The 27,507-nt window shown below is 57.2% G+C and overlaps 1 protein-coding gene across 1 annotated transcript in view; it reads left to right on the top strand.

The window, feature by feature from the left end:
* SULT4A1 (sulfotransferase family 4A member 1) overlaps window positions 1–19,950 on the top strand; it is a 32,577-nt gene extending 12,627 nt beyond the window's left edge. The window contains exons 2-7 of the mRNA XM_060023993.1: window positions 5,405–5,535; window positions 6,811–6,891; window positions 8,089–8,215; window positions 12,212–12,306; window positions 14,734–14,872; window positions 17,982–19,950. Of these exons, the coding sequence (XP_059879976.1) occupies window positions 5,405–5,535; window positions 6,811–6,891; window positions 8,089–8,215; window positions 12,212–12,306; window positions 14,734–14,872; window positions 17,982–18,094 (686 nt within the window). The 3' untranslated portion in view covers window positions 18,095–19,950. The remainder of the gene's footprint in view (window positions 1–5,404; window positions 5,536–6,810; window positions 6,892–8,088; window positions 8,216–12,211; window positions 12,307–14,733; window positions 14,873–17,981) is intronic.
* Window positions 19,951–27,507: the final 7,557 nt, after the last annotated feature.

The following is a 27,507-nucleotide window of genomic DNA, read 5'->3' as shown; positions in this document are numbered from 1 at the left end:
GAACTCAGTTGTGAGGTTTGGGTGGTCAAGCAGAGGAAATATCCCAGGAAGTAGAGCAAAAATTTTTACAAATTGATGACAAATGGGAGCAAAAAGAGAAGAAAAAGTGGAAGATCTGAGTTGCAGAAGGAGAGAACAGGGAGAATGGGAGAGAGAAAGTGACTGACGCCAGGATTTCCGGAACTCCAGGAGGGAGTTAAAGACTCCCCTTGTGTCTGAATGTGCCCCCAGGCACCGTGAGTAAGAGACCCTGCTGCAGCACTTAGCTGTGAAATTTCAAACCTGAGATACAGAGAAGATTGCAAAGCTTCCGGAAGAACGGCCACGTTCAAAGGACTAGGAACGGAGGACCTCAGAGTTCTCGACGCAGCATTGGCAGCTGGACGACGGGAACAGTGCGTTCAGGGTTCTGAAGGGACGTGGTCCCCAGCCTGGAATTCCATACCCAGCCCAACTGCCGGTCCCGGGCGAGGTAGAAACAGGCGCTTGTAGTCACATACCGTCCCACACAGTTGTCACAGTCAGGAGGCAGCTCGGGGTGGACTCTGCCACCGTGTGCACGGACACCAGCGAGGGGCACACGGGTCAAGGACGCAGTCCATCCAGCCCGAGGGAGATTGCAGGAAGACAGTCGTGGGGCGCTGAGGGGCAGGGCACCACCCCAAGAGATAAGTGGGATTAGAGCACACCTCCTGCGTTTGGCCGTACGGAGAGGGTTTGCCACAGAGCTGGAGAAGGAATTCCTAATAGGTCCATAGAACACTAAGCAAGCAAGCGAAGGAAACACAAGATCTTGTGCAAAGAGGCAGTGTAGTCACTACACGGTGTACTTTGAATTAGGCTGAAAATTGTCCCGGGACCGTGTCGGGGGAGGGAAGCCTGCAGGAGGGAACGTGGCTGGGTCGTCGTCTTGCTCAGTCAGAAATCAGTAGCCCATGAAAACACACAGATCGTGAAACAATGATGTAAGCCCGTCAGAAACCTGAGGGTAAGAGAAGAATCAGCAAGGGTTTGCTCTGGATGCGGGAGTGGGGTGGGGAGGGGACCTGGATTTTCTGTCCTGAGTCTTTTGACTTTTAAACTAGGTACATGTGTGACTTTGGTAAATAATAAAAGTGAAAATAAAAGAATTCCAGGACTTTCCTGGTGACCAGTGGTTAAGAGTCCGCCTCCCAATGCACGGGACACGGGTTCAAGCCCTGGTCCGGGAAGATCCCACATGCTGTGGAGCAACTAAGCCTGTGCAACACAACTACTGAGCCCGCGCGCCTCGAGCCTGTGCTCCGCAACAAGAGAAGCCGCCGCAATGAGAAGCCCGCGCACCGCAACGAAGACCCAACACAGCTGAAAATAAATAATAAAAAGAATTTCAAAGGCTTCCAGCCCCGGGATCCTGGTGGTCGGGGGCTCAGTTCTGATTGGTTCTGACCCTAGAGTGCTGGCGCCCCCGTCCCCAGAGTTCTGGTGGGAATTTTGATGGGCTCCACCCCAGCCTTGTGGCAGGTCGGACTGGACTCTGGATCCCGGGGGAGTTCCGCCCGGAACCCCGGTGGTTTCCTACGGGTCTTGGCCTCAGAGGGCTGGTGTCAGAGTCACTGCCGACGCTGAGGTGCCACCCGGGAGTGATTTCACTGCTGTCAGCAGAAGCAGGTCCGTGAAGGATTGCGTCACGTCTGTTGAGTTGAAAATGAGCTGTTGGAAAGCGTGTGGCCTGTGTTACTCCCTGCCAGGCGGTCCCACCCACCCGGCAGCCCTGTGTGTTCCCGGGTGGAAAGCCTGGCTGTGCCCCGCCTCACCTCGGACTTGCTGGGCGGCGGGCTGGCCTCCCGGGCGCCTCTCCCCGGGGGCTTCGGACGCAGGGGCATGGTGGGGTGGGGGCTGAGGCCCCGCTTCGCCCGCACCTGCGGGAGGGGAGGCCCCCCCAGCGTCCTGCTGCAGCAACGCGACGGCCTCGCACAGGACCCTCCACCCGTCCCCCCTCCCCTGGGGGTGCTGGGGAGGCCGCGTAGGGAGGTGGGGATGTGGGCTTCCCTTCCGGGGTAGCGCTCCCCTTTCCGGCTCTGTGACCTTGCACTGGAACCTGATCTCTGAGCTTCCTTGTTCATGCGGGGGTGCTGGTGAACCCTCCCTCTGCCGTGTGCAGCCTCGCAGGTAGGGCGCCTCCTGTGGGCTCTCACGAGGCTGGTCTTCCGATGCACATATTTAATGGAGGCGTGGATGGAGCTTGCGGAACTGGCATGTCGATATTGATGTAAGACATGCTAACGAGGGTGTCTGGGTCATTACCTGCAGGGGCTGCAGGGGCGGGTGTCCTGAAGACCTCCCTGGGAGAGGCCTATTTTGGTGGAAACTCTTCGCACAGTCGTATTTCTAAGCGCACGGACCCGCCCAGTGCAGCTGCCCTGAGCTGCCGGGTGGACGGGCCTCACCAGCAGGAGCGGGCAGGCTCTGTAGCCTTGGGTACAGTTAGGCCGCAGGAGCCTCATCTGTAAATGGGGGTGGTGGTCCCCACCTCTTAGGTTGGTGTGAGGGTCCTGTGGTTGATGGACAGAAGTTCTTTCTGATTGAAGAGCCGCCACAACACTTTCTTCCTTCAGGGCCTTTGCTGCAAAGCTGTCTCCTCGAGGAGTCTTCCTTGATCGACATATCCTGTTGAACAAACCCAGGGTTTGTTCTTGCATTCAGAAAAGGTGAACTGAGCCTGGCCATGTGCCGGCTGTCCCGGCAAAGAGCCAGACAAAACCGCTCGTGCCCTGTGGAGGGCGGCGGGGTGGGAGCGCGCAGAGGACCGTGCTCGTGCCCTGTGGAGGGCGGCGGGGTGGGAGCGCGCAGAGGACCGAGCTCGTGCCCTGTGGAGGGCGGCGGGGTGGGAGCGCGCAGAGGAACGTGCAGGCCGTTCCCGGACTGTCGCTGCAGTGGGGACCGGTGCAGGGCGAAGGGTGCTCGTCATGTGGCTGGTCAGGGGACCGCTCACACCTGAAGGACCTGAGGGAGTGAGGAAAGGGCTCCGGGCAGACCAGCCAGGAGGCCGGTAGGAGCTCGGGAAAGGGAGAGAGGCGGGGAGAGAGGTGCCGGGCATGGGGCGTGGCGTGTGGCCAGCAGGCCTGCAGGCCAGGTTGAAGACCTTGCTCTGCTCCTTGGAGGGTCCTCGGAGCTGCGGGGTCCTGAGAGGGGCGGGGAGCCCTCGGAAGTCCCTGTTGGGATGGTCGGGTGGTCCTGGCTGCTTTCGTTGGACTGAAAGGAGGCTGAGCAGGGCAGAGGGCTGCGGGGCCTCCAGCAGCGCCCCCGATGGAAGGGTCAGCTCCGCGCTCACCTTGATGGTAGGTGGGCGAGTCGGGCTTTGGGGGGGCAGGAGGCAGGGGCACCTGGTCCGGCGGGGAGCTGGGCGGTGGGTTCCATGTGGGTTGGTGCGTGCGGGGGTCAGCGTGGACCTGGCCTTCGGGGTGGGGCTGCTCGAGGCCCCGGGGGAGTGTGTGCAGCTGGGAGACGAGGGGGCAGCACTTTCAGGGGGCGGGGGGAGATGAGGAATCAGCAGCAGAGACCGATTCCCCCGAAACGAAGGGACCAGGGTGGTTGGGGAGGAGGACCTGGCCAGCGTGTCTCTTCTGGGGGGTCAGATGGGGTGATGACCGGGCAGGCCCTGGCTGGCCGCGGTCCCGGAGTGGAGCTGAAAGCCTGGACGGAGTGGGGCCGCGCAAGGGCTGGGGGAGCACAGAGAGCTGCCTTTCTCCCCAGGCTCCCTTCCTGCCACCCCGGGGTGCTGCTGGGGTTCTGCCCTTGTGGGGTCGGCCCACTGCGTGTCCCGACCCAGGCCCCTGCTTTTCCTGCCTGCACAGATGCTGAGATGTTGGGTTTGCCTGCCGTGTCCTGTGTGCTGGGCCCCGGGGGTGTTGGCGGGGAGACGGCGCTGTCGCCTCTGGAGTGAGGCCTTGCAGTAGGTGTGGTAATTGGGAGCGTCGTAAGCAATTCGCACCGGGCGAGGATGAGTAATGGGGGGCGTGGGGGTCCGGGAAGGCCAGCTTGCTGGAGGAGACGACTTGAAGCCGCTGTGCACGGGCTGCAGGGTGAGGGCCAGCAGGGAGCCTCCGGGGGAGGGGAACCCGCACCCCAGGGGGCTGGTGCAGAGTACAGGTGAAGGGACCACCGGACTCCAGTGTATGGACACTGGGAAGCTGCAGAAGGGTCTAGGCTGGGAGCCATCCACCCTGAATCTGAAATTCGCTGTTCATAAGGCACAGAAGGGCTATCCTCGAGTCTGGATGGGGGACCTGTCCAAGCCGCATTGCTGGGACAGCCCGTGGGGTGGTCTGAGAGGAAGGAGTTGGTGGGCAGGGCTGCAGCTGCGGCCCCACGAGTGGGGGAGGCGCCCTCGACACACACGAGCGCACCTGTTCCCTGGAGGGCCTCTCTCCGTCTTTGAGGGTCTGGGGTATCCCTGGGCTGAGCTGTCCCATCTCCATGCTGGCTGGGCCCCCTCCGTCTTTCTCGGGGAGCAGGTTCTGCTGACCACAGCGCTGGGCAGACAGGTGGTGTTTCCTTTGAATTGAATTATACCTTGTGTGTGCATACTTCCATGTAACTGCCACCAGACCAAGGTAAAGAGCCGTCCCGGCACCCCAGAAACTCCTTCATGTCCTCTTTGAGTCGATAAGCTTCCCCCGGAGAAGCGCTGTCCTCACCTCTGTCGCTGCAGCTTACGTCCCCATTCCGGAACCCACAGGAAAGGGGACGTGCAGAACCACACAGCAGACGCCCTTTGCTGTCTGGCTTCCACTGCTGCCTAGTGTCCCGTATCCTGGCTTATTCATTCATTCTGCTGCTGACCGATGTTTCCAAGGTTTGCTCTTCTGAGTAACGCTGCAGGGTCGTTCCGGTACGTGCCTGTCGGTGTTGTCTTGTACATTTCTCCGGTCACAGGGCATAGCTATGTTTCACTTTAGCAGGAACCAGTAGACATAGTTTTCATTGTAAATCATTATTGGCTGGCGAGTCATTCCCCTGGACCTTCATCACTCCTGGGTAAACGAAAATTCAGCTTCTGGAAACCCAGGACTGAGAATCGTCCGTTCATGACAGTCCTCGAGCCCTGGGGAGGCAGGTACTGTGTGTCCTGTTCACTCCTCACAACAGCCTTGAGAAATCTCCTGCCTGCGTTTAGTGCCAAGAAAACAGGAGCTCAGAAAACCTGGCTCACCCGCGGTCACCCCGAGAGGTGGCATTCGGGCCAAGGTCTCACGCCTAGGCCGGTGTTCTTCCACTAGACTCGAGGCACTCCTGGGACGCTGCACGCCCCCCAGCTCTGCGGCCCTTCAGCCCTTTTTCTGGGTGGCAGGCGCTGACCCAAGAGTGGGGCTGGCCCTTGGGCTTCCTCTGGGCGCCCCTCACTGGGCTTCTCTCCCTCCAGGCACCAGCCTGCTGCAGGAGGTGGTCTATTTGGTGAGCCAGGGGGCCGACCCTGATGAGATCGGCTTGATGAACATCGACGAGCAGCTCCCGGTCCTGGAGTACCCGCAGCCGGGCCTGGACATCATCAAGGTGGGCTCTGGGCGGGTGGCAGCAGCCCACACGGCCCACTTGGGGCCTTTCCACGGTTGCACCCTGAGTGACGGGTGCTCCTGAGGGGTTCCTGGGGGCCTCGTGGGCGGAGGGAGAGCAGTGAGCTCCCGGGACCCCCAGGTAGCTGGTGGGAGGGGGGAAGACTGATGGGCCTGAGCCGGTGGCAGTGACCCTGGAACTGAACCAGTGGGTGACGTGGGTGGCTTGGAGGGGGAAAGGAGGCAGATGCCAGGAGTAGGGGAGATGGGGGGGAGTGTAGGGGTGAGGGGCCTCCCGCTGTGGCTCATCCCATCCGTTGAGGGGGCTGGGTGGGGTGTGTTTGCATCGAACATTTGGTGTCAGGAGTGAAAAAAACATATTCCCAAGTCCCATCCTTTCTACTCCTCAGACAGATCTGGAGTTTTTTCTCTCCATCCTCCCCTCTGCCACCTCTTCGTTCAGGCCTCATTTCCTGCGTGGCCCACCTGTCCCTTCTCCCATTAGACGAGCAGCCTGAAATAAGCTCTGAGAATGCCCCCCACCGCCGGGTCATTGTCCCGCATAAGCCGGTCTCTGCACCCCAGCCTCCAGCGTTGGCCCACCTGCGTCCAGCCCCTCCCGCCCCTGTGCCCGCCACGGTGCTGCAGCCCGTGTTGACCCAGCGCTGAGCCTTCCAGTAGAGCTGCGTGGGCCCCTGCCGCGGGCTGCCCTGCTCTTGGCTTTGGGGTCCCGCCGAGGACTGAACTGACCGTGATGTCACAGCCCTCACAGAGCTGAGATCCCAGTGAGGGAGCCCCCAGGACAGGAAAACCGAGAGTCCTAGTGGTTGAAGGGTGACCACGCCAGACGGGAGCAAAGTGGGACGGGACCGGGCCTCTTGGGGAGCGGGGGGCGCATCTGAGTCACGGCCTGGGAGCGGAGCGCTGGCCGAGGGAGGGACCGGTCCGGTCCAGGAGCTGCAGGAGTTCTGCGCTGAGGCTGACTGTGGGGCCCCCTCTCCGCGACCGCTCCGGGCTGCCATCGCGGCCCACGTCCTCTGAGCAGACCCCTGACGATACACTGTGACTCAGGCCACGGGGGCCGAGGACGGGGACCGCGTCGGCCCGTGTCTGCCCCCAGGGTCCCGCCTGGGCAGGGCTGGGGGGTCCTGTCTCAGGTGAGAAGGTTGTTCGGGGTGCAGGTGGTGCCGGTCCTGACTCGTCTGTGGCCCTGTCCGCCTGGGCCCCAGAGAAAGGGCGCGTGTCCTCTGAGCGCCTCCCCTCTGCCCTGCTGCAGGAGCTGACGTCTCCCCGTCTCATCAAAAGCCACCTCCCTTACCGCTTCCTGCCCTCAGACCTCCACAGCGGCGACTCCAAGGTAACTCCGCGCCCCGCCGCTCCCCGCTGCTCCCGGAACCAGAGGCCCACGTGCCAGTCCAAACGGTGGTCTGTCACAGGCCCAAGTTCCCAGACAACCTCGGTGTGCTAAGAGCGCTGGAGAGGCTGTCCTGGGCCCCACGTCTCTAGCACTTGATCCATGCCTCTCACTTTCGCTTTTCCTCACAGCTGAACTTGACCAGCCAGAGCCCAGCCTCTGCCCATCGACGGCCTGAGGACTCATGGCTGCTTTCACTGTCTCTGATTTTTTTCCTTTTTTCTCAACTGCATTAGACGTATGAGGCCTATAATTCTCATCACCAGGGTCAGGGCTGTAAGTTTTCTGTCTTCCGCTGATTTTAAAGTAGCGCTAGAGACACCCCAGTGTTCACAGCAGCACTGCTTACAGTAGCCAAGACACGGAAGCAGCCTGAGTATTCATCAGCGGATGAATGGATAAAGAAGTGTGGGTTATGTAGACAATGGAATATTACTCAGCCATGAGAAAGAACAAATGTTGCCATCTGCAGCAACATGGATGGACTTGAGAGCATTATGCCAAGTCAGACAGGGATAGACAAATACTGTTTGACACCACTTTTATGTGGAATCTAAAAAAAATACAACAAACTAGTGAGTATAATAAAAAAAGCAGCAGACTCACAGATACAGAGAACAAACTAGTGGTTACCGGTGGGGAGAGGGAAGCGGGGAGGCGCAGGATAGCGGTAGGGGATTAAGAAATACAAACTATTATGTATAAAATAAGCTACAAGGATATATTGTACAACTTGGGGAGTATAGCCAATATTTTATAATAACTGTAAATGGAATGAATATAACCTTTAAAAGTTGTGAATCACTATATTGTGCACCTGTAACTTATATAATGTTGTACAGCAACTATACCTCGATTAAAAAAAAAAAGGAGCGCTAGAGAACAGAAATATACTAAAACACTCAAGTAGCTGTCCTAGCTGATGCTATTGCGTGGACACGAGTGCATCTCTGCTGAGACGGAATGATAGAGAAAAAGCGTTTGGCCTTGGTGCACGAGGGGCTGACTTTGCTGTTGGAAACGGGGTCAAAAGAGTGGGTTGTAGGTCAGTGGAACCTGCACAGGGCGGCCTGCCTGGGACGGAGGATCGCAGACTGACCTCGTCCGTCCCTCTGTCCCCCCCGCCACTCCCTCTTGCAGGTCATATACATGGCCCGGAACCCCAAGGACCTGGTGGTGTCCTATTACCAGTTCCACCGCTCCCTGCGGACCATGAGCTACCGAGGCACATTCCAGGAGTTCTGCCGGAGGTTCATGAACGACAAGTGTAAGTGTCTGCGTGATGTTACGGCGGGGGTGCTCACTGCTCGCCGAGCACCCGCGTGTCCTTCGCGGTGCCCCCAGTTCTACAGTAACCGCGGGCTTGGCCTGCTTTCCCGCTGGCGGGCAGAGGAGCTGGGGCTGAGGGCTGTCAGGAAGCTTGTCCGAGGTCGAGCTAGTGCCAGACAGAGTGGGTGTCCACCGCTGAAGCCCTTCTCTCTCGCCACATCCTTGGGGTTCTGAGAAGTTTCCCGATTAGAAGCATCCCTCTTCCTGCCTAGATTCCGAGCAGTGAAAACAGTGGCCCAGATACCACTGTTACCGGTGCCTGAGGCCAGAGTGGAGGCTGTGGCTTCATGTGAGAGCCCTGTGGGCCTTTAGCTGGACTTGCGGGTCAGGCTTGGCCCCCAGCCCCAGGCCCGTGTGACAGGCGGGGTGCACTTTGGGGGAGGGGGAAGGCAGCGTTCTGGGCAGGATGCCTGTTCCCAGGGGAGAGGGGCGAGCTGGGCCGAGCGAGCCGGGGCCCTTCCACGTCTCCCCTCCCCGGGGCGGAGTGGGCCAGGCAGTGGGCCAGGGAGGGAGCCGTCCCCTTGGCAGTGGGGCTGGCAGCTCCTCACTACGGTTCTGTTCCCCGCACCCCCCAGGTGGCTCCCCCATCGCCAACCCTGGCTTCTCTGGGCACCTTCTGTTTAGAGTTTGCGCCCAGGAGGGTTTTGAAAGGGGTCTTACGTACCTGTTGATTAAACCGGCACCCAGACTCCTCTGCACCTGAGGAGTGTACAGATGCGCTCAAGTAACCCTCAGCCTCGCGGTCCATTTGTTGTCCAACCCAGTCAGGGGTTCTGCGGTGAGGTCATGGGACGGGGTGGGGTAGGGTGCATAATGGCGGTCCAGGAGTACAGCGCCCCAAATTTAAATGGGTGGCCCGACTGGAGCTGCCTCCCGAGCCTGGCTGAAGACCAGGTCCTCCTTGGTGCGCCGCCCGCACCGCCTGGAGGCCCTCTCTTCCCTGCCCTTGAGTCTTTGCTTCAGCTGGGTCTGGGGCGGGGCGGGGGGGCCGGGTGGGAGGGGACAGGCGTCGGTGGCCCCAGCGGCCGTACCCTAAGGCCCCTGGCACCTGCTGAAGGCCTCTGTCCAGCCTCCCTTCCCCCCAGCCCACCCACCGCCTGGCTCAGGCCCCTCGGGGTCTGCCAGGCATTTGGAGCAAGCCACTCCTGTGGTTCCCAAAGCCATATTTCTGAGGCCCACTTTGCATCCCTGCCTTTGTAGAAGCAGTCACTTGCATGGGGACACTGTCGTAGATAGCAGTGTCCCCCAAGTGCAGACTGCCCTGCGGTGCAGGGCTGAAAGCCTCCTGCCCGGGCCAGAGCCGTTACAGGTTGCCTAGTACAGGCCTCTCCGTGCTGTGAAGGTCACAGCACTGCCCGGCACTGAAGTTCAAGGCTGCACACGCTGGCTGTGGTCCCGCCAAGGCCTCTGCGCCCATGTACTGATCCTCCCCAGTCCTGTTCACTCTCTGCTCCCACCCAATTCCGGCTCTCGAGGAGGCTTGCCTTCTCTGTCCGAGGTTCTGAAGAACTTGAAGAATGAAGTGCGGAAGGGGCAGTGAAATGATGCTGTTCGCTAACAGGGCGAGGACACGCTGCCCGAGCCCTGTGTTGGGGGTCGTGACCTGCGCACTGCAGGGCTGGGGGGCCCTGGAGCCATGTGCCTGGGGGACAGGAGCAGGGTGGAGGAGTCCCTGTGTGTGACCACTGTCCTGTCACCCCTGTCCCCGTGCGAGCGACCCTGTCCTCACGTCCTCGCGGTCCCCGAGTCACCGCCCGTCCAGCCTCCCCCGTCCCCGTCCCCAGCAGCCCTGGCCGTCTATCTGTGAGTGTTCTCTGGGAAGGAGTGGCGTTTTCTTACCTCCGTGTCCACGCCCAATGGACTGCTCGGCCCCGGGGCGCGGCTCACCTGGTCTGCGTGCCAGCTGTGGGCCCAGACTTGGGAGACTCCGCTCGGGGCCCCAAGGTCATCAGCCTGTCCGTGAGCTGCGCAGGTCCCTTCCTTCTCTGGACTCGCCCTTGTCCTGTAAAGCGGGAAGGCCGGCCTGGCTGTTATGTCCTGCCCTGTGCGTGCACGGAGCGGGGATGTGCCAGGCCTGGAGTCCAGGGCCCCGCAGCTAGAACTCTGCCGTGGGAGCACCGGGGCCCAGAGAGGGCCAGGATTCGCCCAGCAAGGCCTTTGGCTGAAGCCTGCCCTGTCTTGGTTCATTTCCGTCCCCTTACCCCTCCCCTTCCAGAGCTCCCCCGCTTCGTTCCACGTGAAGTATTGGAGGGGCGCCTAGTTGGCCCGAAGAGGGCCTTCTGCTCTGATCTGGTCCCCAGGGCCCGCCCCTCAGCGACCCCTGACCTGCGCCTCCATCCCTCAGGACCTCTCGTGGGGCTGCGGGGCCCAGGCTGCTGCTGTGCTGCCACCTGCTGGCGGGATGGCAGGCTGACGTTGTCGGGTCGCGCTGCCTGGGACCCAGGCGTTGGGTCACCCCTGTTTTCCCAGCCTTGGTCACGCGTGTAGGTGTGAGAGGTTGTCAGCACCTTGAGGTGTGCCTGTGCGGGGGCGGGAGCGGCCCTGCCACCCAGGGGCCTCAGCGCTACAAGTAGGACCCTCGCTGGCGCCTTGCCCGTCCCACCCCGTGGAACCTTCCACCAGAGAGGAGGACGCACAGGCGCTGCCCCTGCAGGCCCTCCCGTACGCAGGGCTCTCCGCGCCGCGGCAGCCCTGGGGGGGCGGCAGAAAGGCTCAGGGCCCGCCGGGTCTCACGGCCAGCGAGGAGATGAGGGGCCGGCTGCTTCTGTCCCGAGCCCTTGTCCTTTGCCCTCCGCCCTCTGACCTTGCCAGCTGCTTCTGACCCGCTCCGCGGGCCCCCGCGGCCACTTCTTATGTCTTTAAGGCCCATTTGCAGGCCTTGCCTCTGTGCGCCGTTTGCCCTGCTGCCTCTTCCCCTCCGCTGCCTGCCCAGCCCTCACGGATCCTTCGAGGCCTGCCCGTGTCCGCGGGGCCTCCCTCCCAGTGCCGGTCACTCCATGTCGCCGTGCCAGTCTCCTTGGGGCTTTGCCGCCAGGCCGGGAGCTCCACTGCAGGGCCCAGTGCTTGCGAGCTGGACGGGCGCTCGGGCGAGTGAGGACACAGGCAGCAGGGCCACCACCCCTGACTGGCCCCTTTTATGTAGCCGGACCTGCTTCCCGATGCCCAGCAGGCCCAGGGGCCCCCATGTTCTTCAGCCGAGACCTTCCTCTGATTAATGTGGAAGCCCCCTCGGGAGATGTCCTCACAGCGACGGGCACACCAGTGTGAATCGGCAGTGAGAATCAATCGTTTTTATGAAAAATGTTGTGAAGCAGCTGGGCCACACTGATCTGTCTCTGCCTGTGTGACCTCAACCCCACACCAAGGCCCTAAGGAGCGTGGGAAATGCGAGGGCTGGGGTGTGGGTGTGACCTGTCGTCCCGTCCGGCCCAACCTCATGTGCCAGGACGGGGCCCGCTGCCCGCCTTCATCCCCGCGCCTTCCTGGTTCTGCCTGGTTCCAGGATTCTGGCTGTGACGCGTTTGCCTGGCGAGCCCCATTCGCAGCTCTGTCTGGAGCCTCCCGCACCCCATCCTAGCCCCGACAGCAAAACTCACGGGTCCTGTGTCCCACTTCCTCTGGGCGTCATTCTCTTCCTGGTCACCCCTTGTTAGAGGAACTCGTGGGTGCCGGGTACCGTCAGTACCCCCGGAGAACAGAGACTTCCACGGAAGGGTCGGGGCTTCTAGGCATCCGGGAGGCAGGGGCCGAGCTTGGGCAGGAGGCCAGGGCACGTGGCTCATCTGGGGGGCTGCTGGAGGAGCCCAGGGCTTCCTGAAACATAGCTACTGGGCAGAGGAGGGGAGCCTTCTGGCAGGGAAGGCGGGGAGCAAGGCCGCCTCACACATGCCCGCTCCCTCCCTGTGACTGGTCACCTGTCCCCTTGTCTCCACAGTGGGCTACGGCTCCTGGTTTGAGCACGTGCAGGAGTTCTGGGAGCACCGTATGGACTCGAACGTGCTTTTCCTCAAGTACGAAGACATGCACCGGGTGAGTGCCGTAGCGGTGGTGCCACGGGGGTGAGCGCCACGGGAGGCAGCTGCCGGCCCTGCCCTCAGTCTCACAGCCGCCGCCCCCAGTGCGGGCGGGTGGGCGGGGCCTGCAGCGCCAAGACCCCGGGCATCAGGGGTGACAGCTGGACTCAGGAGTTCCAGGAGGGCCCAGGGTCCCGCTGAGCAGTGCTGCGCCTCTAGCCGGTGCTGGCCCCAGGCCTGTGCCCTGCCCTGGCCCCTGGCCGAGCACAGCTTCTGGGCTGGTGGCATGCGGTGCTTTCGAGAGGCCCATTTATTGTTTTTCTGCTTCAACAGCAGTGGAGTGATAGCCGGACTCACCCTGCTGCCACCCAGCACCCTCTCCGTAGGTGACCAGCTTGGGGCAAAGGGCTGAGATGGCAGAGTCCGAATTTCTCGTCCCAGCCTGTTTGCCTTAGGGTGGCAATTCTCAAAGTGCTGAGAACCCCGGCGGGTGTACCTGTGAATCCATTCCTGTGACGAGTTCTTGAGTGCCCGGCACAGAGGGCGACGGGCACTAGGTGGTGGTTGAGTGCATGTGCCAGGCTGGGCGGTGGTGCTGGGGCAGCGAGGCAGGACCTCTCCTGTGCCCTCGGGAAAGCGAGGTCTGGAAGGGGGGCCGGCACGTCCCGTCCCGCCTCGGTGTCAGCACCATCGTGCGGAACCCTGCTGCCCCCTGCCGGGTCTGAACCCTGCCGCTGCCCGCGCAGAAGTGCTGATGCCCCTCCTTTCTCAGGGCGACAGTGCGAACCTCCCCCAGCCCAGCCCTCCTCCCCGCAACGTCCTTCCCTTTCCTCAGCTCCTCTTTGCCGAGGGACCTCAGACTTGTCTCTGCTCCTGAGCCCCTCCAGGCAGCCACACTGCCTCCAGGCAGTAGTCCCCAGGCTACTCTGTCAAGGTCACCACGACCCCCATGTGTCTGGGTCCCACGGTCCCGCCCTCCTAGCAGCAGGCAACAGGCAGTCGGTCACGCTTGGTCCTGCGTCCCCGCATCCCTGGACGCTCCCCTTGACTCCTCCATGGCAGCAGCCCTGCCTCTGCCCCCAGACCTCAGCTCTGGTCTCCGCCATCCACACTCCCTCCCCTGGGCCTCAGGCGGGCCTCGGGCCCCCAGGTCCGATTTGGACCCTCTCCAGGCTCATCTCCGTCCACCCACTGCACCTTTCTGCCAGGGTGTGTGGTGCAGATCGCAGACTTAACGTCTCCAAACCAAACTCCGGAGGTGTCCCCTCGGGTCCTCCGCAGTTTCACCCGTCTGCATCCAGGGCAGCGGCTCCGTCCTCGCTGCTCACGCAGAAGTCTGGACTCATCCTTGACTTCTCCCTCTCTCACACCTGGCCTTCATTTTCCAAATCCTGTTGGCTCTACCTTCAAAACGTCTCTCTTATCTGACTGTTTCTCCCTAGTTCTGCCCCCGTTTCCCTGGTCCAGGTCGGTGTCACTGTGGCCTGCGTTTTCACAGCCTCCCTGCCTCTTCCTCCCGCCCCCCCCCCAAACACAAACAGTGAAATGCACTGGATGATGAAAAATGCTGAAAAATAAAGCAGAAAAGGGAAGTGCTGGGGAGGGGCGGTGGCAGGTTTAGGTGCAGGTCAGGAAAAGCGGCACTGATGGGGACAGAGACCTGAAAGAAGTGAGGGAGTGACCCATGTGGACACCTGGAGATGAACATTCCAGACAGGACACAGCAAACTAAAGTTCCAGAAAGAACCTGCCTGACAGGCTGAAGGAACAGCATGGAAGCCAGCGTGGTCCCGGCTGTCAGGCCCTGCAGGCCGGGGTGCGGGTCTGGGTGTCTGCCCAGAGGGACGTGGGCCAGAGCGAGCAGGTGGGCGGGGCCCCTCCGGAGGCTGCTGGGCTGCGCCCGTAAAGCTCCGCTCTCAGGAATGGTGCGGCGATGGGGCCCAGAGGTGGCTTTATGTCAGTGAGTCAAGTAGAGCTGAATCTTGCTTCACACCAAGCCAGCTCCGCCTGTCCGGTGGGGTGGGCCGGCCCTGAGGCCTGTCTGGGGTCCCGGGGTCTCCCAGTTCTCCCGAGTGCCAGTCGAGATCCCAGCCGATGGCGGGGCGGGGCGGGGCGGGGCGGGGCGGGGCGGGCGGGAGAGTGCGAGCTGCTCTTGCTCCTGGCGCAGCTCCGAAGTGCTTTTCCTTCCTGCTGCTGCTTAGAATGACCGCAGCTGTGTCAGGACCTCACGTCTGCCTCCCTGGGACCTGGCTTTGAATTCCAGGTCTGCCACTTGAGAGCTGAGTGCCCTTGGGCAGTTTCTTAACCCGGATTTTATTTCCAGACGAGGCCGGTTTCAGGCTTGTCTCGAGGCCTAAGTAAGGCTGTGGATACAGTCCCCGAAGTCGTGTTCTGTAAAGGCGCCACCTCCGACAGGCTCCCGCGCTCTGCTCTTGTCTTCCAGGACCTGGTGACGATGGTGGAGCAGCTGGCCCGGTTCCTGGGGGTGTCGTGTGACAAGGCCCAGCTGGAGTCCCTGATCGAGCACTGCCACCAGCTGGTGGACCAGTGCTGCAACGCCGAGGCCCTGCCTGTGGGCCGGGGTACGCGCCCGCCTGTCCCACCCTCCTTCTCTCTGCCTCTGCCTGGGGCCCCGGGGGCCTCGTTCCCCTTCCTGCCGGTGTCCTCGCGCTTTCTGGACCACAGTCCCCCCATGTCAGGGTTCCGCTGCCCTGAGCCTCATTTCTCCGGAGCCCTGTGTTCTTCGAGGGGCCGGAAGGTAACCCACGAAGTGTTGCTGAGGCTCCCTGGAGGTCCCCGCTGGAGTTGGCCTTGTCACCCCGCACGCCGTGCCGGAGTTTGCGGGTGTGGCTGCCGGGATGTCTCAGGCTCTGTGGGCAAGAGGTGTTTCAGGCGGGCGCCTTCCCAGATGCCCCCACAGGGCAGACCCTGGGGATGGGTTGGGGGCTGTGACGTTTAGAAGCGCAGTGCGTGCACGTGGCCTCCTTGAGCTCCAGCTGGCCCGTGGGAGTCGAGGGAAGAGGGTGCAGAGTCCGTGTTCGGAAGGGCCGTTTCCCTCCATCCCCCGGGGAACTAGCAGCCTGGGAGGAGCAGCCCCGTCGGGGGAGGGGTGTGTGGTGTGCGTGCGTGCGCATGCGTGTGTATGTGGTGTGTGTTTGGTGTGTGTGTGTGTGTGAGAGAGAGAGAGAGAGAGAGAGAGAGCGCGCGTGCGCGCGCGAGCTGGAGGTGCAGGCCTCGGCGTCAACAGAGGCTGGCGCTCCCTCCTGGTGCGAGAGCTGTGTCTTGCGCGTGAAGCAGTTCGAGGTGAGGCAGGTGTTGCAGGCAGGAATCCTCCCCGGACCCACTTGGGTTGCTCTCCGTGCCCTCAGGGCTTGTGGTATTTGAGCCTGCTCGACTGTGGAGAGCTCGGCCATTAAACTCCCCGGCACCGCTGGGTGCCGGCCCAGGCCTGTGAGCACCCCTTCAGCAAGAGTCGCGCCTGACTCGGTGCTGTGGACCCGAGGCCGGTTCCCAGCTCCCTCGGGTGGTGCCGGTGCCGAGAGGAGGGCCCGGAAACGACGCCGGACTCTGCAGGCAGCTGCCTGGAGCGGAGAGAAGAGCTGGGCTGCGGCCTGGCCTGGCCAAGCTCGGGCCACGCCTTTGAGCTTCTCTGGCCTTTTGTCCTTCCTCTGAGGAGGGCGGGTCGGGGCTGCCAACCCGCTTGGCTCCCGGGGCTGTTCTGAAGGTCAGGGGGCGAGCGCCTTCCTGTAAAGGCAGGTGGGCCGCTCTCCAAGAAGACACTAACAAGCCGCCTCACCCTGCCGTTTCGTTCCTGGCTGCATCGTCACAAATGTTTATTATTTAAAATTTATTTGCTCTTTTTTATTTTGCTTTCACTGTGTTTTGTTATCCTTGGGTGTGACCTTCTCCAGAATCCCCCTTTCGGTTCATTTGTGTGGTTGAGAAGTGTCGAGAACATGCTGCGTGCCCATATGCTCCTTCCGACGTGTTTGCTTTATCATCGTTTACCTTGGTTTTGCTTTATTTCAGTTCTTTGATTTTGTTTTCTTTTAGCATATTGCCTCTTTGCTCAGAAGACCTCCTTGCGTTGGTGAGAATGCAGGGGCTTGAGTAGCCAGCTGCATTGCTTAGATTTGATTCATATCACAGCATAAATTGCACTGTCTTGATTCCAAATCCTAAACCAGGTGGGTGACTCCTTTGATGAGCTCTCAGCTGCCTCAGCTGAGAAAAATAATCATGGAAAAATATATTTATGGTGTGACTGGTCTAGAAGCTTCTAGTTTTGTCCCTTAGGTATCATTAGAGGGTAGCAAGCACAGTTTTTTCCTCTCCAACACTGACATATAATTTTTCATCACCGAAGAGAAAATCCTTGCCACTTTGGATCTGTTAGCACAGCATTTGCAGGGTTGCAGTTTCATATGTGAGGTCCTGTGAGGACAAGGACGACTGTTAATAACAGAGCTAACGAAGGATGTTTGCTGGAGACGGTCAGAGCTCTGATCTCAGAGATGCTGACGGTGAATAGAATTCTAAATGGGCATTTCAGTCCCCCGAGGCAGCTATATAAAAGCACAGCCCCAGCTCTCCGGGTGATGCGTTCACAGCTCCTGTAGGTGGGAGGGCGGGACCCCCACTTGTGACATCTTCACAGTCGCCATTCATATGTGACCAGAACAACTGAAGATTTTGTAGTTAAGGAAAGTGGGTTCAGCAGTTTTCATCATTTTGAGCTCTCTCTTCCCTTCATAAAGGGATGGGTAGGCCTGCGCCTCAGTCTGCACTCTCCAGGCTCCCTCACCTCTGCCAGGAGGGGGGCTCATTTTCCTTTTTTTTTTTTTAATTTTGCGGTACGTGGGCCTCTCACTGCTGTGACCTCTCCCGTTGCGGAGCACAGGCTCCGGACGCGCAGGCTCAGCGGCCATGGCTCACGGGCCCAGCCGCTCTGCAGCATGTGGGATCTTCCCGGACCGGGGCACGAACCCGCGTCCCCTGCGTCGGCAGGCGGACTCTCAACCACTGCGCCACCAGGGAAGCCCGGAGGTCTCATTTTCTGACCAAGCCTCGCTGAGCTGTGGCTGCGATGGAGTGGCCGGGGGCCCGGGGCTCCTTTTGATGTTGAGTCGGGAGCTCCGACTTTTTCTCCCTTTAAATTCCTCCCTGACGATGCACGAGCAGGCTTCTCGAAATCTTCACCCTTGACCTGGTCAGGAGGCTTCCTGCTCACCATAAAATGTTCTACCTTTTTGGATTATTTTTTTTTTCCTTTTAAAATTCTCCAGAAGCAAATCCTGCCTTGGTGGAGCTGTTGAGCCGTGAGTGAGTAGTGGTGTCACGAGGACCCAGATCCACGTGGTGCCCGGAGCCGCAGATCTGTCCCACAGACACTGTCTGTCCTCTGGGGTGTTGTGACCCACCCGCTTTGTGCCTGGCTGGGGATTCAGTGGTGGATGGGCAAGGCCCGCAGCTCTGCACACTTGTGGTGTTGGGCGGAAAGCGCGTCGGGATGACCACACTCAGGGAAGAGGGTTCAGCTGGTCTGTAGTCCACATGGCCCATCCTGCCCCAATAGGCCAGGTTCAGAGGGGTCCGGGAATAGATCTGGAACCTTCCAGATCCATTTCCTGTGGTTTGGTAGCTGGCCTGACAGCAAGTGAATTCAGCACATTCTGCTCGTTTGTGTTCTAGGAAGAGTCGGGCTGTGGAAGGACATCTTCACTGTCTCCATGAACGAGAAGTTTGATTTGGTGTATAAACAGAAGATGGGAAAGTGTGACCTCATGTTCGACTTTTACTTATAATAACAGCAACAGCAAACTTGCATGCTCACAGTACCCAGACACTAATAGCTCAGAGTCCCGTTTGCACTCATTTGTTACCCGCTGGACAAACTCTGGAAGCAGCGTAAGACACGGCGGAGAAATGGAGGAAGTGGGGTTATTTCCGATCCAGAGCAGCTGTCTCACCTTTGGAATTTGAAGTCTACATGTCTGATTACAAAGATTGCGGTTCTGATGACCTGGACCATACGTATCCTGTCTGTAACATACGCAGCTAGAATGTCTACCTTTTACAGCCCACATTATTTATTGTATTTTATAGAGCTTTTCACTGGAAATCTAAATAAATGTCAGTAAACCAAATAAAAGTTCATTTCCGAGGGACTCAGGAGCGAGCCACACCCGAATGGTAGGAAGATCTCAGGGTTGACTCTTTATTTTTGTAGTTTTCTTCCGTAAGGCACAGCCATTCGGTTCTTGTCTGGTTGTGAGACGCTGGTGAGGACCGAGGGTGAGTCGGGTGTTGGGGGGACCTTGTTTCTGCTGGTGGTATTCAGTTCTCAGTAGTCGCCCCGGGATACAGCAGGAACTGTTCACTGGGGCGTTTTCAGAGAGGATGCCCTCCTGCCAGCGACCCCCGGCCAGTGGCTCCGAGGCTGATGCAGAGGACCCAGCGGGACGGGCGCGCGATGCGGTGACTGGAGAGCCTGCCACAGAGACACTGAGTCCACTCGGAACCTGACTTTTCGTTCCGCAGTCTTACTTTCGTTCCCCAAAGCAGAAACCTGCTTATGTTGGCAAACAGATGATTGATGGTAAATTCTAGAACTACTGGGTCTTTACATACCATTTATTCCATCTGGGCCTGCAACTCTGCGCCCCAGAGACCCAATGTGCGAGCGTAGCGCCCTGTCTCACCCAGACGGGGCTGGCGATGTCGCCTTCGGTGCTGTGTCTGAGGGAGGGGAGGTGCGGTCTTTACTGCCCCGCCACTCGCTTCGTTAACTGGCCCACGTTAGCCCGGAGGAGTGATGGAAGGGCAGCCAGTGAGAGCAGGGCCAGTGGCCAGTTTGTACGCACGCTGCCGCCGCGGTGGGACGGGGCCGTCCCGGCTGTCTGTCTGGCTGGGAAGTTCCCGGAGTGGTGGCCGGAGGGGTCGCCACCGCGCGCGAGGGGTCTGTTGTGCATGGTGTCTTTGGAAAGTGTGGACGTGCGCTTTGTTACTGGCTAAGGAGAGCAGCTGCAGTAGGGCAGGTGGTACTCGGCGTCTCGCGGTGCGCTTAGCTGCACCTTTTCTGTGTATCTGCGAGAGAGGCAGCTTTCTGTGAAATTTCTTTTCTATTTTTCTATTTCTAGTACTGTATGGATATTACTGAGCTCCACACATGATACTTCTGTGCTTGCTTGCATCTTTAATAAAGACACGTCCCATGCCTTGTGTCCAGCTTGTGCTGACAGGTGGAGACGGGGGCCCTGCGTGGTCCCCTCAGCGCTTCAGGGCAACGAGAGTGAGTCCCGCTGACCTCCGTCGCTGGGGCTCAGAGGGGCTTGGGCCCGTGTTGGGCTGGGTCACTCAAGGCTCAACGTTCCAAGGGTTGAATTTCCCTCACTGTTTGTCCCTTCGCCTTTGGTATCTTTTAAAAGCTGAAGTGAAAGGAAGGGTGGGGGAGAAAGGAGAAAAGCATGGGAGAGGTTTTGGTGCACCTGGGGGTCCAGGGGTCTCAGTCTCTGTCTTGGAAGGGCCCACTTTCAACAAGGTGGACGGTGGTATAGAGACCAACCCGGCTGATTGCACTTCGCCCCTGTGAATTCCAGAGTCCGTCTAACCGATTCCTTGTGGAAGGAAAGTCCAGAACATTGTACTGAATAAAGCTTTGGCTTTCTGAAAAGTCATGTTTATTTTCAAATGGACGAGTTCCTTTAGGTCTCAGGTGAAATCCCGGAATTTATTTTGGTACCTGGGATGACCCTAGACCCCTGGGCCCCAGGTTAGTTAAAGGAATATTCCAGTCTGCTATGTCCCAGGGGGTCTGCTCCCAGATCACTTACAAATCACCTAAAATAAAGCAGAGCCCTTGGATCAAGAAGCAGGGCAGTGCCGTACAGTCATGGTGCTATTTAGTGAATGTCCACTCTGGCCCTGCCTAGTTGATGTTTCACCACATCCTATGGACTCACTGAGTACACACTTGAGCACCTGCGCTGCACGGGGCCCTGCTAGAGGCACTGGGGATGCAGTGAAGTGGCAGAGGGCCCCGGCCTGCATGGCGTTCATGCTCTCGTGGGGAGATGACGTCACGAAACCATGGGTGAGAACAGGCTCAAGCAGGCTGTAAGGGACCAGTGTGCTCCTGAAGGACCCGGGGAAGCCCAGTGCAGAGATGCTGCTTGAGCAGAGACCAGGAGGACATGAGAGACTCAGGCTTGGGGCCGCCTGGGGGAGGGGCAGGGCAGGGGGAGTGTGTTGGGCAGTGCCCAGAGACTGGGCGGTGTTTGGAGGGAGGCCAGGAGTCAGCTCACGGAAGTCCTCGCAGGTCGTGAGGGTTGGATTTTGTACAAAGAAATGAAGGCACAAGAGGGCTTAACTGAAGGAATGCTACCTGGTTTGCATTTTCAACTCTTAGCTGGCTCTAAGCGTTCTCGGGCCATGTGTGCTGGGAACCGGCTCCTACCTCGTGCACACGGAGCAAAGTCAGGGGCGAAATGATTCAAGGCAGAAGGTGCCGTGGAGCCCACGAGTAGCGCCAGTTTGGAGAGTGGAATGACCCATGGGTAGCATCCGGATGGGATTTGAGGGGCCGTGAGGTGAGGAACGTCTGGACAGATGGAGAGGAGACAGGCCTGGGCAGAGGGCTGATGTTACAGACACCCCTCAGGGTTCCTGCACGTCAGGGGCCTCCAGTGAGTCCCTGGTGGCCTGGCCTTTTGACTTCACAGACCCAAAAGATCCCAGAAAGTATCTGGGGCACCAGCACAGGGCTTTACTAACAGCCGGATTCAGCCACAGCCCCTCACCAGCTGGGACCACCCCTGTGCCCTCCGCCTGGCCCTGACACTGTGCCAGCCTGGCCCTGACACTGTGCCATTCGGGACATGTCACCCTTCCCCCACTCACCCAGTTTCTTTGTCTGAAAGGCCCAGGAGGGCCTTCCTGGCTCAGATTTGGTGGCCCTCCCACCTAAGCATGTAGGCCACTTAATTTCTCTGATCCGGTGTCATAATTTACGTAACGGAGGTTAGCTTCATCCTGCTTACCTCGCAGGATGGTCGTTACATGAGCTCAGTGGCTTTGAAAGCATGAATAAAATTCGCAGAATTGATGGTCTGTGCCTGGCACTGCTGGTGAGCACCCCCTAGTGGCCAAGTCGCCGGTGACAGCCGACCTCCTCGGTCCACGGTGAGGTCCCTCACTCCGGATGTGGCCCTCAGCCCTGTGGATACAGGCGAGGTGCACAGTCCCTGTCCCGGGAGGTCCCACGTGAGGGACAGTTTTACCACCTTTCTGAGCAGAGTGACTGCAGTTGGTAGCGGGTGGAGGGAGTCCTTGGGTGTCCCCGAGGACTCTGGGCCGCGGATGCCGTCCTTCCCTAGGATTTGGCCCTCCGCCCTACCTGTGCAGCATCATCTTCCGCCCTTCACTGTAGAATGAGTGTTTTCAGACTGGGATGGTACGTTGGCCAGATGGTCCAGCCTCACCCAGCTGAGGGATGCCCTCTGACATTCCTGGACATCCGTCCCCGTCAAGCTCACCACCTCCTGGGACAGCCATTCCACTGCTGGCAGTCCTTTCCGGCCACTTGTGCAGACCCCCACCCAAGCCCGGGACTGCCCCCGTCTCTGGCCTCCCTCGCCTGAGACGCCCAGCCCTGCCTTCACCTGGTGAATGCTCCCCCCCGCTCCCAGGCGTCCCCTGCCTTCCTCTCATCCTGCCCGCCTCACTGCCCTGCGCTTGTCTCCCCACGTGGACAGTGACACACTGAAAGCAGGACCGTGCTGTGTCAGCCTTTCCCTGCGTCGGAATTTGGCATATAGTTAGCGCCTAACGAGTGAGTGGAATCTTTCATTCTTGGAGTGGGTTTTGTTTTTTCTGAAAACCATCTGCCCTGTCCCTTCTATGCACTGTTCTTGGTCCTGCCCTTGGGGGCCGTAACCTCCCAGGCAAGAACTAGCCTGGTGCCCTGCCCCCTCACCAATCGGGAACAAAAGGAATGGTACAGAGGATGCCGAGCAAGGAGAGGTGACTGCACGGACAGCAGGAAGACTGCTAGATGTAAAAACTAGGGTGAGAGCTGAGTCTGCAGCAGGTGGGATGTGGGTAGGGCAGGGGCCAGAGACGGGCATGCCCGGTGGGAAGAAATAGGATGCACTAAAATGAGTCGGGCAACCGGTTCTAACCCAGCTCTGCCACCAGTGGTGGGACCAAGGGGGAGGTCCCTTTTCATCGCGCAATGAGGAGGTCTCGTATCAGGTGTCTTGAAAACCCACGCAGCTCAAACATGCTGTGGCTCTTCAGTGGTCAAACTGTCTTATCAATTCAACCCGAGAGGAGCTGACCAATGGGGGAGACCGTGAATTTTTAGCCAGTGATGGACTTTGCCAGCGAGGGCAAAGAGAATTTGTTACAGAAGCACCTGTCACACAGCTTGGGCCCACACAGCCATCGCCAAGGCATGCTGAGCCTTTGCCAGATCTACACATCAAATGACAATCTGATTCTCACACTCGGATCCCTGTAAGCCAGTTGGCACCCGATGTCTGAGCTGCAGTCCTTAAATCTGTCCCCTCACCGCTGATGGAAGGAATCTGTGCTCTATTAAAAGCATTCTTTAAACACCAGAGAATGCTAAGTGTGTTTAAAATATAAAAAAATCAACCAGAAAATGCATTCCCCCCTCTTTAAAGTTGTCATCTTTACATGTATCCGTGGTGTTGGGCACCAGCTGGGAAGAGAAGTCTTAAAATATCACGAGCAAGGCCATCTCTGCAGAAGGAAAGACTCCCAAGGCCAACAAGACTCTCTCTTCTCCAATCTTTTGCATCCTCGAAAAACTTAAGTGAATTGGTTAAAATCTCCCCCACCTATTTCTGCTGTCTCTCATTTCCCCCCTTTACAATCCATAGTGCATGTGATTTCCAGAAAGTCCTTCTTACTCAAATACAGCTGGTAGCTTGGAGCCCATCTAACTCTGCTCAAGAACCACTGGCTGGCTGGGCCTCTGTGCCGCCCTCAGGCTCTGCCCTCTGCCTGGATTGCTGTCCCCAGCTCAGCCCGGATTACGGTGATTTAAGGTTGAAGCTCAGCACGGGCAAGGTCTACTCCAAGAAGCCCCTGAAGTCTCCTTCCCATGCCCACTCCTGTGTCTCTCATAACAGACCCCGGCCCTGCGACCATCTGCTTCTTGAGGCTACGGCCGTGTCTCTTTCACTTTCCTTGGTGCTGAGAAGTTAGCTCAGAAGAGACCGTCAGTGACGTGTTGGTGGTCTGAATGGTCCCACCATCCGTTGAATTCAGCCTTCCCTGGTCATCTCAACGGCAAGCACATCGTCTGTGACTCACCACGTGGGCCCTCTCTGGTCCGGCCACACAGCTCACTCCTACACACCTCACGTGCTTTTCCCCAACTCGGCTGGACCATTTTGCCCTCTTGGAAAGCCTTCCCTGCTATTTCTAGGTGTTGGCCGATTCACGTCCACCACCTGCCGCAAGCTGGGCTCAAAACAGTCTCCAGGAGGCCGTCGTGAATTAACTTAGCTCACTGACGCTGCCGTCCTGTAGGTACCCAGGTTTCCATTTTTACCAAAGACGTCAGGAGGGTTGCCAATTGTGGCAGACAGACTGATTTTCAGGGGCTGGTGGCTACCTCTCTCCTGGGTCCCTACCACACTTGGGGGTCTCCAGAGGAGGAGAAGGCCAGAACCTTCCTTAGCCCAGAGAATGAGTGACTGGGGTGTCCCCACTCTCGCTGTGATACAAGATGTGACAGCAAGTACCTTTCTGCCTAGAATGGAGTATGCCGGGAGTTAGAGCCTTGAATTCCGAAAGAGTAATAATTCTCTATAATAGGGTATTGGTTTACGTTTGTTAAGAAAACATTTTGTACTTGTTTTCAAGTTTCCTTTCCAAAGTGTGTGTTTTCAGCCCCAAGTAGACCATAAGCAGAGACTGTGCCTCATTCATCACTCTGTCCCCATCCTGTGCTTAGCACAGAGCTCCAATCCTATCAGGTAATCAATAAATGCTTGTTACCTAACTAAAGGCAAATTAAATGCTAAACAGCACTAATTACAAGCTGTTGCAAGATCCTGGCTCTCAGCAAAGAGAACTACTTGTGATTGTCAAGGGTTTGCTAGTTGCCCAGGTGTATGAAACATGAAATTGTTATTTTCTAACTGCTTCTTTGTTCCAGAGGGCGGGCCGTTCTTCTCAGATTGCTGCAATAAAATATCCGGAGGGCAGGGCAGGATTCATTAAAATTCTAAACGCCAGTATTCTACACTATGGAATCTTGTTCAGGGGTAAGACAAGTGGATTTTGATTCCTGTTTTCAAGAACGGAGACAACCAGTAACTGTGAAGGGAAATGAAGAGCTTCCTCATTTATTGGCATATGAAGGGGGAGCTGCTACTCCTAGCCTGTGTAGTCTCTCCACGGACGATCCTAAAATAGGCACAAAAATGGCCCCCTGTTTACAAACGATAATCAATTATTTGTAGAGACAGTGTTTAAAATCTGCAATTTAGTTGCTGGCTGACTGAACTAAAATGAGCAGCTGCGACACGTGTCAAGGTAAGTATCTGAGAGAGAAAGACCTATTTTAGTAGAGAAAAAATAACCACGGTGGCTTTTCCAAAAGAGCGACTTATACCTCATTTCTTCTTATTTAATTTTATTTTCACCTAAGGATTGCTCAGGAGATTCTGGTCTTCATTTTAGGAGGCCACCAGAAGCACAGCAGTCAGGGAAGTCTTCCTAGCAGATTTCCCAGGGATATTCTCCGCTTCCCTTCAGATGCATTATGTATCCATGTCACGCACTGGCTCTTCCCTCCTTCTTTATGAATAGACGAGGTGGAAACGTCTGAGGGGTTAATCAGTTCCTGCTGCTTATTTCTCCACACGAAAGCGTAACTTCCATTTATAACATCATTGTTGATTACCGTGAGATAATTACAGGCTTGATCTTATAGCCTTGTCTCCTAGGTGTACTGAATTGTGGTGAAAATGTAGCCATGAGTACTCAGAACCCACAGAGCAGACACAGCTCGCCATGATCCCGAGTTTCTTCGTAGTCACTGAGGGAGTGAGTTGTTTGCTGGCTGCCGCAGGCGTAAAAGTATTTCCCTCATCTTTCCATGGTTTGCTTCTCCAGATTATCCTCAAAGGTTTTGAGCAGCAGGTTCCTACAATGGGTTGTGTAGTCGAGGCTGAAACAATTTCTTGCGCAGTGTTTCTGGTTTCCGTGGTACTGCAGGGTATCTTGGACAAGGTAATGTGTTCAGCCCTGCTGGAAGCAGACCCACTTCAGGGCATCTAAGGGAGTGTTCTTTGGGAGGTGTGGCCAAGGAGGAAAACTATCTCCCACAGCATCCTCCTTGGAGCCACTGTCACATTATAGAACTCTGGTCTGTTTGATCAGAGAGCAAACCTAATCTAATAGACTTTATGGGCTTTTACTGGGACAATAAACAAGTAAACACTTTGGAGTGAAGGTGAAAGAAAAAGGAAGGAAGGAAGGGAGGGAGGGAGGGAGGGAGGGAGGGAGGAAGGAAGGAAGGAAGGGGGAAAGGAAAGAAGGAAAAAAGGAAGGAAGGAAGGAAGAAAAAAGAAAGAAAGAAAGAAAGAATAAAAGAGTCCTAGGACAAAACCTCATAACAGACTGATTTAATCAGATGTTTAAATACATGGAAAAAATCATCCTTCTCTTCAAGGAAATAAGCAAGGATTCTGAGTTTCAAGGATTTTGAGCCAATTCTAGGCTATGTTGACCCAATCATACACCACTTATGCTTTACTGTTGAGTTCAGATCCGTTCAAAAGACATTTATTAAGTCCCATGTTTGCTCACACAGCCAACTATTAGCATTTTCCCCCTACAATTTTCCCTCGGAAAAGAGTGTTACTAAAAACTAGAATCTTTACAAAGACTCTAATGTAGCAGCTTATCTCAGTTAACTTTATTTTGAACAACAAATCACCTCAACTATTACTGGATTTGAACAAGAGGACACCTGATGGAACTGGAGAGAAGGAGAGACATTTAACACAGACTTAGTAAATTCCTAATGTCCTATCATTACATTTTTTGGTGTTGGATGTGTTAGGTGTTATTTTAAATAGGCCTTCTAAAGTGAACTTAAAAAATAGATACAGTGAGGGACTTCCTGGTGGTCCAGTGGGTTAAGACTCCACGCTCCCAATGCAGGGGGCCCAGGTTCGATCCCTAGTCGGGGAACTAGATCCTGCAGGCATGCCGCAACTAAAAACATCACCGTGAGATAATCCTGGAGATTACAAACAAATAGCCACAGAATGTTTTTTGTTTTTTTTTAAACAACTGTCCTGGTGTTATGTGAGTAGGTAATTCTGGCGTTAGGACGACAAGAGTGGCTGCAGCACTAGACGTGAGGGAGGAAGCAATGATCATTAAGGGATCGAGTGGTACCATTTATTGAAATGGGTCAGAGTGAGGGAGGTTGGCAGATCAAGGGCTGTGTGGATGGCTGAAGTCCAGGTAGCCTTCGATACATACCAGTGGAGGGGGTCAAGGCTGGCAATAAGTATAAGAGGACCACCCAGGTCGGAGTCAGAGGGACCCTAATGTCCAAAGGCCATACAGAGGAGGAAAATTACCAGTGGGGCCTGAGAGTGGAGTAGCTGGTGATTCAGGATGAGGCCCAGGACCACGTGATGTTATCGGAGCTGATCAGAGTGAGTTTCAGGTAGGAAGGAGTGATTAACTGCGTTGAGTGCTACTAAGAGGTCAAGTAAGGTAAAGTCAAGTAAGAAATATTTATGAAAATTGACCAGGTGTCAGGGAGTAATAGAGCCATGCCTCTGTTAAGACTGATCAAGAGTTAACAGCAACTGAAAGAGAGACAGCATGTGTACATGACCCTACTGAGAAGTGGGTTAAAGGGGCGAAGAGAAATGGGGTGGAAACTAGAAAAGAATCTTTTTTTGTTAAAGATGTGGGACACCAGAACATGTTTCAACAGGGAAGGAGGGAAGAAAAGATAGATAGAAACACAGAGAATGAATGAATGAATGAGATTGTTGGCTATTATGACAGAGAGGGAATAACTTAACCCACCAGTCCCCATACTTTTTGGCACCAGGGACTGGTTTCGTGAAAGACAACTTTTCCATGGACCAGGGTGGGGAAAGGGGCAGATGGTTTCCAGATGATTCAAGTGCATTACATTTATTGTGCACTC

This window comes from Delphinus delphis, chromosome 11 (genome assembly GCF_949987515.2).
Source record: "Delphinus delphis chromosome 11, mDelDel1.2, whole genome shotgun sequence".
NCBI lineage: Eukaryota > Metazoa > Chordata > Mammalia > Artiodactyla > Delphinidae > Delphinus > Delphinus delphis.
Note: the sequence above shows the minus strand (reverse complement) of the source record. Positions and strands in the feature narration are given on the sequence as shown.